This window comes from Monodon monoceros, unplaced genomic scaffold (assembly GCF_005190385.1).
Source record: "Monodon monoceros isolate NGI ecotype Baffin Bay Population unplaced genomic scaffold, NGI_Narwhal_1 Super_Scaffold_9, whole genome shotgun sequence".
Lineage (NCBI taxonomy): Eukaryota > Metazoa > Chordata > Mammalia > Artiodactyla > Monodontidae > Monodon > Monodon monoceros.
In genome coordinates, this window is record NW_021703786.1 from 30793161 (window position 1) to 30804144 (window position 10984).

At 60.5% G+C, this 10984-nt stretch overlaps 1 protein-coding gene across 8 annotated transcripts; it reads left to right on the plus strand.

The window, feature by feature from the left end:
- The first annotated feature begins 63 nt into the window (after positions 1-63).
- Positions 64-10198, plus strand: FDXR (ferredoxin reductase). 8 transcript variants are annotated; one of them, XM_029212740.1, is made up of 13 exons: positions 93-191; positions 771-889; positions 1349-1420; positions 5676-5771; positions 5970-6092; positions 6272-6385; positions 6722-6823; positions 7827-7934; positions 8170-8254; positions 8361-8560; positions 8643-8814; positions 9437-9607; positions 9741-10194. In XM_029212740.1, exons 1-13 carry the CDS (start codon positions 113-115, stop codon positions 9869-9871), a joined length of 1572 nt encoding a protein of 523 aa, XP_029068573.1. In that variant the 5' UTR covers positions 93-112; the 3' UTR covers positions 9872-10194. The 8 variants fall into 8 exon arrangements, 5 of the variants coding, with proteins under 5 accessions (XP_029068572.1, XP_029068571.1, XP_029068569.1 ...); XM_029212739.1 differs by lacking the exon at positions 771-889 and having other exon boundaries at positions 64-191; positions 1323-1420; positions 9741-10198; XM_029212738.1 differs by lacking the exon at positions 771-889 and having other exon boundaries at positions 85-191; positions 1323-1420; positions 8358-8560.
- The last annotated feature ends 786 nt before the right edge of the window (positions 10199-10984 follow it).

The window sequence follows — 10984 nt, forward strand, 5'->3', positions numbered from 1 at the left end:
GGGGCGGGGCCGCGATTGTGGGCGGGGTCACAAGAAGGACGAGGGCGGGGCCGGAGCCGGCGCGGGAGATCAGGGCGGGGTCGGGTCCGCTGTCTAGTTGCTCTTTCCAGGCATGGCTCCGCGCTGTTGGCGCTGGTGGCCCTGGTCGGCATGGCCTCGGACCCGGCTGCCTCCTTCCGAGAGCACCCAGAGTAGGAGCAGGGCACCTGTAGGGCTGAATGGGAGCGTGGGGAGGCCTGCGAGCGCTAAGTATAGGAGTAAGAGCCGAGCTGGTTGCAGGGCTGGAGAGGGGAGAGAGAGGGGACCAGGGGCGAGACTGGAGGGGTCCACTCATGCAGATGAGATGGGGGTGGTGTACAGGGGCAGGTGGCGGCCTGTGCGGTAATATGAGGCTCCTGGGGTGAGACAGGGGTCAACAAAAGTGAGAAGGGGAGACCATGACGTCCACAGAAGTGAGAAGGGGTGATAAGGAGGTCTGTGGGGCAAGAGGGAAGTCTGAGGCGAAACAGGGGCCTCTATGGGCAATAGAGGGCTCTGTGGAGAGAGAGGTAAGAAGAGGTAAAATGGGGCCTTGTGGGGAGATCCACAGGGGCGATATGGGGTCTGTTGGAAGGATGTGGTATTCTAGCTGGGTGTGTTGGGAACCCGGTGAGAAAAATTAAGAAGTGCTGAGCAGGGAAGCTTCAGGGGTGATGGGGATTGTCGAGTAGGCCATCTTCAGCGGCGTAGTAAGTTCATGGGTGAGATGAGGGCTCTGGATGGAGACACAGCCTTTGGGAATTCAGATGAAGTAAGGGACCCTGCAAACGCTAAAGCTTTGAGGAAAAAGAGAAGGAGTGCACAGATGAGGGTGAAGTCTGGGAAACCCCGTTTTCTGTTGGACACTGAAGTTGGGGTTTGGGATGGGGAGGGAGTCTTTTTTTAAAATTTTATTTATTTTATTTATTTTTGGCTGCATTGGGTCTTCGTTGCTGAGTGCAGGCTTTCTCTAAGTCGAGGCTAGTGGGGGCTACTCTTCACTGCGGTGCGCGGGCTTCTCATTGCTGGGGCTTCTCTTGTTGCGGAGCACGGGCTCTAGGCGCACAGGCTTCAGTAGCTGTGGCCCGTGGGCATCAGTAGTCGTGGCTCGCGGGCTGTAGAGCGCAGGCTCAGTAGTTGTGGCGCACAGGCTTAGTTGCTCTGCAGCATGTGGGATCTTCCCAGACCAGGGCTCGAACCCGCGTCCCCTGCATTGGCAGGCGGATTCTTAACCACTGTACCACCAGGGAAGTCCCGGGAGGGAGTCTTGAACTGACCTTCCTCCCCGGTCCCCCCTGCCCTAGGCTTCCGCCAGCAGCTCTCCACACAGGAGCAGACCCCCCAGATCTGTGTGGTGGGCAGTGGCCCAGCTGGCTTTTACACCGCCCAACACCTGCTAAAGGTAAGCCGCTTCCTCCTGGTTCCTTTTCCCGTGATTCACCTGCTGCTCCAATCCTAAAGGCAAGCTCCACTCCTTTGGGTTTTAAAAGCACTCCTGGGTCCCTGAAGGGGAAGGGGCTCCCAGCCCATCTAGACGGGACATTTCCTGCACGCTTTGTCACCTGGGGCTCCCCACTCTAGGTCCTCAGCTAGAAGAGAAGTGTGTTTGCCTCATGGGTGATGGTCAGGGGTCTGTGGCAGACGGTCGGCTATGCCTTCTTGGCCAAGTACTCCAGGGAGCTTATGCAGACCTGCATGATGACTTTGTTGTGCCCCTCATCTCCCCTTCTTTCTCCTCTGTCTCCACTCTGTCCCGAACATCCTGCGTCTTGAGGCCACCCCCTCTTCTCAGGGATTTCTGTAACATTAGGCCCCCTCACTGCGCGCTCCTCGCCAATAGCTCCAGCCCTTCCCATGCCATGCTGGTCTTCCGGCATGCTCTCCACCCTCCATTCCACACCTTCCCCCCGCCCCATGGCCGGGGTCTCAAGGTTTATAGTATTAGCCTTGGTGGGCAGGGCCCCAAGGTTGCTGGTCACCCTTGAAACCTCGGCAGACCTTGGCGGGAGGGAGGAGGGAGGAGGGAGGGAGAATCATGGGTTGGTGTGAGTTAGTGGCGGTGGGGTGGGGTGGGGGAGGGGTGCGGGAGACCTAGGCTGACTGAGACATAGGACGATGACCTTGCTGTGGAGAGAGGAGAAAGGATGAATATGTTAATTACACGCACACACACACACACACACACACACATGCAGATATTAATACTTAAAAAGCAGGGTGATCAACCTGCTCAGTTTGCCCAGGATGTGAGGCTTTCAGTGTTAAAACTGGGAGGGTCTTGGGGAGGCCAGGATGAGTTGGTCACCCTGCCAAAAAGTGACCTAAGCACGGCTTCCAAGCAGCACAGGGGAAAGAGCTAATTACGATGAAGTGACCAGCGTGAGCCCATTTGGGTGGGATCAGTCAGAAAGTGCTTCCTGGAGAAGTGAGTTGAAGGAGGTCTCAGGCTCTGGAGAGGGCCTCCCGCACGGGCGCTGGCAGGGAGGCCAGGGATCTCCCAGGGGCTGGGGAGGTCCTGGAGGGCTCTGTGTAAGGGGCACTGTGTGAGCTGAGCCTGAAATTTGGAGAGGGAGGAGGGTAGGCCTCCCAGGCAGGATTCTCAATGTCCCCAGTGTGAACAAAGGCTCTGGCCTGCACATACTTTCCCTGGGGGAGGTGCTGGAGGATGGGCCCCCGAGGCCAGTTACAAGCTGGTCCTGGCCCACCGGGAGCTCCAAGCGACTGGCTATGCTCCCGCGGCAGGCACACGCGCAGCACATTTGGGACAGTGGCACTTAGCCGAGTCAGGCACTGTCTGTACAGCATCTCGTCGCATCCCCAAGACAAGTTGCGAAGCAGGTGGCATGACTGTTGCTTCACAGATGAGAACTGAGCGAGGCTGCCCAAGGCCCCACCTCTGAGCAGGGAAGGCCTGGGTTCTGAGCGTGGGCACTCCGATGGCAGAGCCCGCTCTTAAGCTCCGCGCTGGGCCATTCAGTAATCAACCACTGGACACTGACGTGATCCGGGCACAGCTTGGCACTGGGAACATGGGTGTGAGCAGGACAGACGTGGTCCCCATGCTCAAGACCTGACAGTCTACTGTGGGAGGTTGTGGAGTGGTGGGAAGAGGGTTTATGCGGTATTCTAGGGCTCTGATGTGGGGTGGGGGGGGCGTGTACAGGAGGGGTACCTAACCCAGCCTGGAGGAGGTGACGTCCAGATTGCTCTCTCAAGGACAGAAGGACCAGCCCGGTGGGGCAGGGGAATGGGTAAGAGGCCAGAGGGCCCCTGGCACAGAGAACCGTGTGACAAAGACCCAGAGGAAAGAGAATGCGGGTTTGGGGACCGTTGAGTTCAGGAAGGTGGGCGTGTGCAGTGAGGGTGGAGGGGTGAGAGCAGAGGCTGGAGGAGGTAGGTGGGCCGAGATCCTTGTGGCTGGGAAGCCACTGACCAGCTTGGACTCATGCAGTTTCTCTTGGTGCTGTCCACCCCCTTCCCTCCATGAGGCCCCTGGGGGACTTGTGAAGATACACATTTCTGGGCCTAGTTCCCACCTAATCAAACTGTGTCTGGGGCCCAGGAATCAACATTTGAAAACAACCCCCTGCCTGCTGCTATAGGTGGTTGGCTTCAGTGAAGGGTTTTAGGCAAGGGACTGAAAGCACCCCGTTTTTGATCTGGAGCCCTCTCTCTGCCTGAAGGGCAGACAGCAGAGCGAGAGGCAGGGCTGGTGGTCGAAAGAGCAGTGGGGAGGATGGGGGTCTGACTGGACAGGGTAGAGGGGAGTCAGGGAGGAGCCCCAGCTTCTGACCCCGGAGCAGAGAGGGAGAGGTTTGGGGGAGGGGAGGACTGACTTTCATCCCAATGGGTGTGAGGTGTCTGGGGTGAGCTGTTCAGGGGTCTCAGGCTTGGTGGGGGGTCTGGGCAGAAGAGAGAGAGTAGAATGTCATCAGTAAGTCCACGGGAATTTGAGGTCACAGGAGGGAGCGGATGACAATTCCCCAGGGAATGTGTGCGGGAGCAAGGGAAGGGGGGGTCTCAGATTGGAAGAACCTCAGAGAATATTCTTGTTAGAGGGGGGACAGAGAAAAAGGGGCCTGGAAAAGAACAGCCAGAGGGATTGGAGGGACCTGTGAGAGCTAGGGAGGAGGGGCATCGTGGAAGATGAGGCCAGTCCTGTGAGAGAACCAGTAGAGAGGTCCAGCGGGTTGAGCCTTATGGAGGTGGCCTTGGAGAGAGCCCTGTGAGCTGCAGGGAAGGCTCCACAGCTGGAAAGAAGGGAAGATAAGATGGAAAGGCGGATAGCATCCGGTATTGACCTCCAGGCTCAGCAGTTTGAACTTTGTCCCACGGCAGGACAGCCAGGGAAGGTTTGTGAGCAAGGTGGTGTGACGGTAATGACAGCTTTTGATTGAACACCCACAGCAGGTCACTCCCTGGACTAAGGGTGTAGGCTTTGCTCATTTCATCCAGAAGCCCACGCCGGAAGGAATGTTCTGTGGTCCAGTAAGGAACATTCCAGCGGCACAGTCAGATAGCGGTGGGGCTGGGTTGGCCCCGCGGCTGTTGACTCCAGAGCTGCAGCTCTTCAAGGGCACAGCGACGTCAGCGGGGCTTAAGGGGGATGGGGAGAGTCGGGGGGCCATCGATGGGCGCGTGGGGGGCCGGGACCTGGGTGCAGGCAGTGGGATGTGGACAAAGGCAAGGAGCTGAGCGGGAGGCTTTGTTGGGCTGAGGGCTGCTGGAGGGCGGGAGCTCATTTGCCTCGAGTCCCACTGAATCGGGAGTGTGGAATCGCGCAACAGCCTGATCGGGCACGAGGCAGGGTAGTGTCATCCACGGGAGCCCCAACTGCTTGACCCTGAACCTGCTTGTGGCCCAGAGTCTCACCGTCCTGGCCTCCGGGATGTTTCCCAACAACCCTGAGGGGCGTGTCATCTGTCCCGGTTTACAGAGGAAGAGACTGAGACCCGGGCGGACGCTGGGACTTGCCGGGGCCATGCGGCTGTTTGGTGGCGGAGCTACACCACACTTGTCTGCCCGACCCCGAAACCTGAGCCTTCCCCACGGCCCCTGTGGGTGCCCCGGGGTGGGGGGCAGGCAATGTGGAACCGACATAAGAGTGAGATTGTTTTTTCTAAGACTAGGAGTAGGGCCACTTCCACCCCCTCTGCTCCCCTCATGCCGCAGCTGTGCCTCTAAGTCTCTGTCCTGCTGGTCCACTTTCCAACAGGATGGTCTCGGAGGCTAGAGCTAAAGCAGGTGTGAGTTTCCAAGGGTGGTTCTCAGGTCATCTATGGGCTGGGCATTTCTAGAAGTGTCCGCGGGTTCTAGGGCAGGGCTGTGTGTCACATCTGACCCAAGTAGACGAAGAAGCTCCCCTGATACAACTCCAGTGGAGGGAAAGCTGCCATCTTCCTTGGTTGGCCAGAGTTCTCGCCATCTCAGTGGGCTGGCAGTCCTTGAAGTCTGGCCTCGGCTGCCCTGGCCCTGTGCTGCCCACTCCTCTAGCCCGGCTCTCTAGGCAGATGGGGAGTCGTGGGCCTTTCTCTCTCTTTGCAGAGGGTCAAGGCCACCTTGTTAGCCCACTGAGCTGGGCTCTCCTGCTTTGTCCTGGGAAGGGCAGGACCCACAGGGGCCCCCCTCGGCCCCACAGCCATTGCCTTCTCCCCCAGCACCACCCCCGGGCCCACGTGGACATCTACGAGAAGCAGCTGGTACCCTTTGGCCTGGTGCGCTTTGGCGTGGCGCCCGACCACCCCGAGGTGAAGGTGGGTCTCTCTGGGCTCAGAGCAGGGCTTTGGAGACTTTGGTTGAGGTGAGGAGGGAAGGGAGGCTCCCTGACTGCATGGAATGACCCCAGGCCCTCTGGGGGGATGCCATCCCGGACATTGTGGGGTGAGGGTGGCGCAGCCACGGGCCCTGGAGCTGCCCCACCCTCTAACCCCTCCCACCCCGGGCCCCGACAGAATGTCATCAACACTTTTACCCGGACGGCCCACTCTGACCGCTGTGCCTTCCACGGCAACGTGGTGGTGGGCAGGGATGTGACCGTGCAGGAGCTGCGGGACGCCTACCACGCCGTGGTGCTGGTGAGCGCAGACGGGGAGGGGGCAGAGCCGCCGCAGTGGTTGGTGGCAGCGGGTGGAAGACCTAGGGGTGAGGGCCACGGCAGAGGCTGTGGAGGAGGAGCCGGAAGGAGGCCACTGGGAGCCCGGCGGGGGCTGCCTGGCCCCTTAGCCGCTGCTGAGGCCTCTGGGTCTTTCCTCAGAGCTACGGGGCGGAGGACCATCGGGGCCTGGAGATCCCCGGAGAGGAGCTGCCGGGCGTGCTCTCAGCCCGGGCCTTTGTGGGCTGGTACAATGGGCTTCCTGAGAACCGGAAGGTGAGTTTGGGGAGCGCTCCCCTGGCCTCTTCCTCCCCACTCCTCCACCGGGGCCAGGGGCAGCTCTTAGCTGCTGCAGCTCGGGGAAGAGGGAGCCACAGGCCTGGGAAGTGCGCAGTGAGATGAGATGTGAAACATCAGGCTGGCCGAGGGGCGAGGTCCCTGGGAAGAGGGGGCGCCGGGTCAGGGTGGAGGGACCTGAGCTGAAGCTCAGGGCGGGTGGACTTTCCGAGAGTAGGGGAGCCTGAGGGTGCGGCCGGGGACTGGGCGTGAGGCTGAGATTAGCCTGACTGGGGCCGAGGTTAGGGGACCCCTATCCAGACCTCTGTCCTCCAGATGGCGCCGGACCTGAGCTGTGACACGGCCGTGGTTCTGGGGCAGGGGAATGTGGCTCTGGATGTGGCCCGGATCCTGCTGACGCCACCTGAGTACCTGGAGGTGAGTGGGTAGGTCAAGGGCCGGAGGGGTGGAGGGGGGGGTCACACCAAGGAGAGGGCGCCCCTGCCTGCAGGGTTTGGGCCTTGTGCCTCCACGCTGAGCCTCTGTTTCCCCTTGGTGCTGGGCAAAGGCCTTCTAGAAGGCAGCCCGTGAGCTTCAGCTCATACCATTTCCCCCTTCACATTCTGCAGCTACATAGGCTTTTTTTTTTTTTTTTTTTTTTTTGCGCTGTACACGGGCCTCTCACTGCTGCGGCCTCTCCCGTTGCGGAGCACAGGCTCCGGACGCGCAGGCTCAGTGGCCATGGCTCACGGGCCCAGCCGCTCCGCGGCATGTGGGATCTTCCCGGACCGGGGCACGAACCCACGTCCCCTGCATCGGCAGGAGGACTCTCAACCACTGCGCCACCAGGGAAGCCCCCATAGGCTTTTTTAAAAAAAGTTTTCAGTATACACACACCATTCCTCTTGCTCAGAACCCTCTCAGCTCCCCTCCTGCCCGTTAGCCTGTTTGCATCTTTTAGTTCTTGGTTCAGTTCTCCCTTCCTCCAGGAAGCCTCCATGGACCTGAATAGGTCCATTTCCCTGTAATACTCTCCTCCCATAGACTTGGCTACTTCTGTTTCAAAGCATGTTGTCACCACTGCAATTTTATACTTTTTATTGAATATTCGATAAGTCTCTCTCTCCACCAGATCAGAAGCTCTGTGAAGGCCAGTACCACGTCTCTTTTGCTCAACATTGACACCCCCCCATCCATGCCCTTTGCACAGTGTCTGGCACGTGGTAAACACTCAGTAAACACTTGTTGAATGAAGAGCGCGGGCCTGGTTTGCTACTAATTGGAGCCATTCTCAGAATTGGCAGCAGTGCTCCATCCGGCCACCGGGGGGATGGGCAGTGGTGCCATTTCAGGCTGCCAACCTTCTCACCGCCCAGCCAATGGAGAGGTCCCCCTTCTGCTGTCAGTGTCCAACGACTTTAAGGTCCTCCTTTTGTGCCAGAAAACGGATATCACGGAGGCTGCCCTGGGGGCACTGAGACAGAGTCAGGTGAAGACGGTGTGGATAGTGGGCCGACGTGGACCCCTGCAAGTGGCCTTCACCATTAAGGTGCTGGGGCCTGAGGGAGAGGGGCCAGGGTCCCAAGTAGATGGTCTGCTCCTTGGGGGGTGTGGCAGGGCAGAGCTGCCTGGGGTGGAAGAGGGAGAGCCAGGCAGGGCCCCCCCTGGGGCCCAGTGCCTTCCGTGCTGGTGGGAGCTGGTGGTGTCTCCCACCTGGGCTGGGCTCAGGAGTGGACAGCGCTCTGGGCCTGACTCCTCCCCCACTCCCCGCCCACACCGCCAAGGAGCTTCGGGAGATGATTCAGTTACCAGGAACTCGGCCCATTTTGGATCCTGCGGATTTCTTGGGCCTTCAGGACAGAATCAAGGGTGAGGGGCCCTGGCCCGGCCCCCCGGCTCACTAGGGAGGGGATGGTCTAGGTGGGAGAGGGCTGTAACCCGGGCGCCGCCCTGAGATGGGCTGTGTTGCTAGCAGAGGCCCCTCGCCCGAGGAAGCGGTTGATGGAACTACTGCTTCGCGCAGCCGTGGAGAAGCCAGGGGTGGCGGAGGCTGCCCGCCGGGCACCGGCCCCCCGTGCCTGGGGCCTCCGCTTTCTCCGAAGCCCTCAGCGGGTGCTGCCCTCGCCAGACGGGCGGCGAGTGGCAGGCATCCGCCTGGCAGTCACCAGACTGGAGGTGAGTCTCCTGTTACCCAAAGACACCCCCATTCTCAAATCTCCCCAGCCCCAGCCTGCTGCTTCCCACCCTCTCCCCACAGGGTGTTGGTGAGGCCACCCGGGCAGTGCCCACTGGAGACCTGGAGGACCTCCCCTGTGGGCTGGTGCTGAGCAGCATTGGGTATAAGAGCTGCCCCATCGACCCCAGTGTGCCCTTTGACCCCAAACTGGGGGTCATCCCCAATATGGAGGGCCGGGTTGTGGATGTGCCAGGTGAGAGGGTGCAGTGGGGGGCAGGGAGGCTGGTGTCTCCCGAGGCCATTCACATTCATTCATTCATCTGGTGACATGCATTGAGAACCTGCTCTGAGCCAGGCCCTGTCCCAAGACCCTGGCCCTGCCCCAGCCTCCTCCTGGCCCTAGAGGAAGCTCCCAGTCTAGCTGAGATGCCCACACATATGTCTGGTTATTAAGTCATTCAGTTTACTGAGGCCTGCTCTGGGCTAGGCCTAGTGCTGGGACTGGAGATGAAGCAGCAGCCCCTTGGCCTCAGCGAGCTTCCAGCCTGATTTAATATCCACAGACCTGTCTAGTCATTCATTAATTCGTTCACTGTTTACTGAGAGCCTGTTGAAACAAGGTGGGCAGGACCCAGCTCCTACAGGGAGCTCCTGGTCTACAGGGACACTGAGGTGTAAGGGGGATGGCATGGTAAATACAGGTTGGGAAGCATTGAGGGCAGTGGGCCAGCGGCCAGAGTGGGCCCAGCTGATGGATGCTGGGAGGCCGTGGGGTGTATGGAGGCGTGTGTACATGTGTGTGTACTGAGGCCCAGGCTTGCCAGGGGTGTCCAGCCAACTCCCCATTCCTTACCCCTTTGTTACCCCTCTCCAAGGCCTCTACTGCAGCGGCTGGGTGAAGCGGGGGCCCACAGGTGTCATCACCACTACCATGACTGACAGCTTCGTCACCGGCCAGATTCTGCTGCAGGACCTGAAAGCGGGGCTGCTGCCGTCTGGCCCCAGGCCTGGCTATGCGGCCATCAAGGCCCTGCTCGGCAGCCGAGGTCTGGGCCCTGTGTGAGCTCCTGGGAGGTGGGGTGGGGGGGTCCCTGGGCCTTTCACTGTTTGGAAGGGGGCTGCTCTGGGCTGGGGTAGAGGAGGAGGTGAAAGCAGTGACCCGTCTTCCCTCTGCCACAGGGGTCTGGCCTGTTTCCTTCTCGGACTGGGAGAAGCTGGATGCTGAGGAGGTGTCCCGGGGCCAGGGTGCGGGGAAGCCCAGGGAGAAGCTGCTGGATCCTCAGGAGATGCTGCGGCTGCTGGGACGCTGAGACCAGATCCCAGGCAGGCATGGAGGGGAGCAGTGCTGTGCGGGGAAGAGGGATCGGGGTCAGTCTGAGCAGGACTCTGCGCCACAGCTGCATCGCCTGGCCGTCCTGGCGTGGGGCCTTGGCTGCCCCTTTGCCAGGGGCCTCTGAGCATTTCCTCGTACCAGAAAGTCGCTCTTGCCACTGTGGGTAACTCTCAGCAAGGAGATAACCTAGTTAGGGATGGGTGCAGGTGCAGGCTGACCTTCCTCCCCCCTGCCTATCTCCTGCTGGACTTTGGAGGGTCACCAGGTCGGAAATATGCTGGAAATAAAACACCTGCAACCGAGGGACAGTGGTTGATGTGCGACTTCTTCCTGGGCCCGGGGTCACCTTCCAGCTGCAGCTCCCCTCCAGTCACCAGGTGGCGCTGCAGAGCCAGCTCCCTGTTCAGGGGCCTCCTGGGGGCTTGAGGGGTTTTGGCAGCCAGTGCTGGCACCCACCGTCTTTTTCTCAGCTTGGCCCTGCTGCGGCAGCCTACCTGCCTTCTGCCCACACGGCAGGCACCTTGCCTGCTCTGCTGGCCCTACTCCTGGGTCCCCTCCCTGGTTAGTCCCCAGTACAACCCAAACAAGAAAAGAGAGAGCTGGGCAGCAGCTTGCCCCATCTACTCCCTGTGGCCCCTCTGTCTGGTGCGGGTCCCCCACTCTGTCCTTCCCGCCTTTGTTGGTTTCCAGCCAGACTGACAAGCCTTGAAAAAATAGTACCTCCATGTCCGTAGCCTGTTCTCCATCTTTTACACCAGGCCCCAAGATGTTGACCTCACTTTATAGACAGGGGGCTTCTCGGAATTAACCGGCCCAAGGTCACACACCCAGTGAGCTTCGGGCTCGAACCCAGGGTTCCGGGCAGCCTGTTTTCTCCGAGGTTGCGCTTGGTCCCGAGTGTCCTGTCGGGTCTGGGGACACAGTCGTGGAGAGGGGAGAAGGGACGCGAGGGCGGGCAACAAGAGCCCTAGAACAGCACGGGAGCGGGCGGCGGGGTGGGCCGGCCGGGGCGGGCCGGGGCGGGGCGGAGGCTGCGGGACCCGGTGGGGCGGGCCCGCGCGGGTGGCGACCTCCAGGTGCGGAGCCTGTT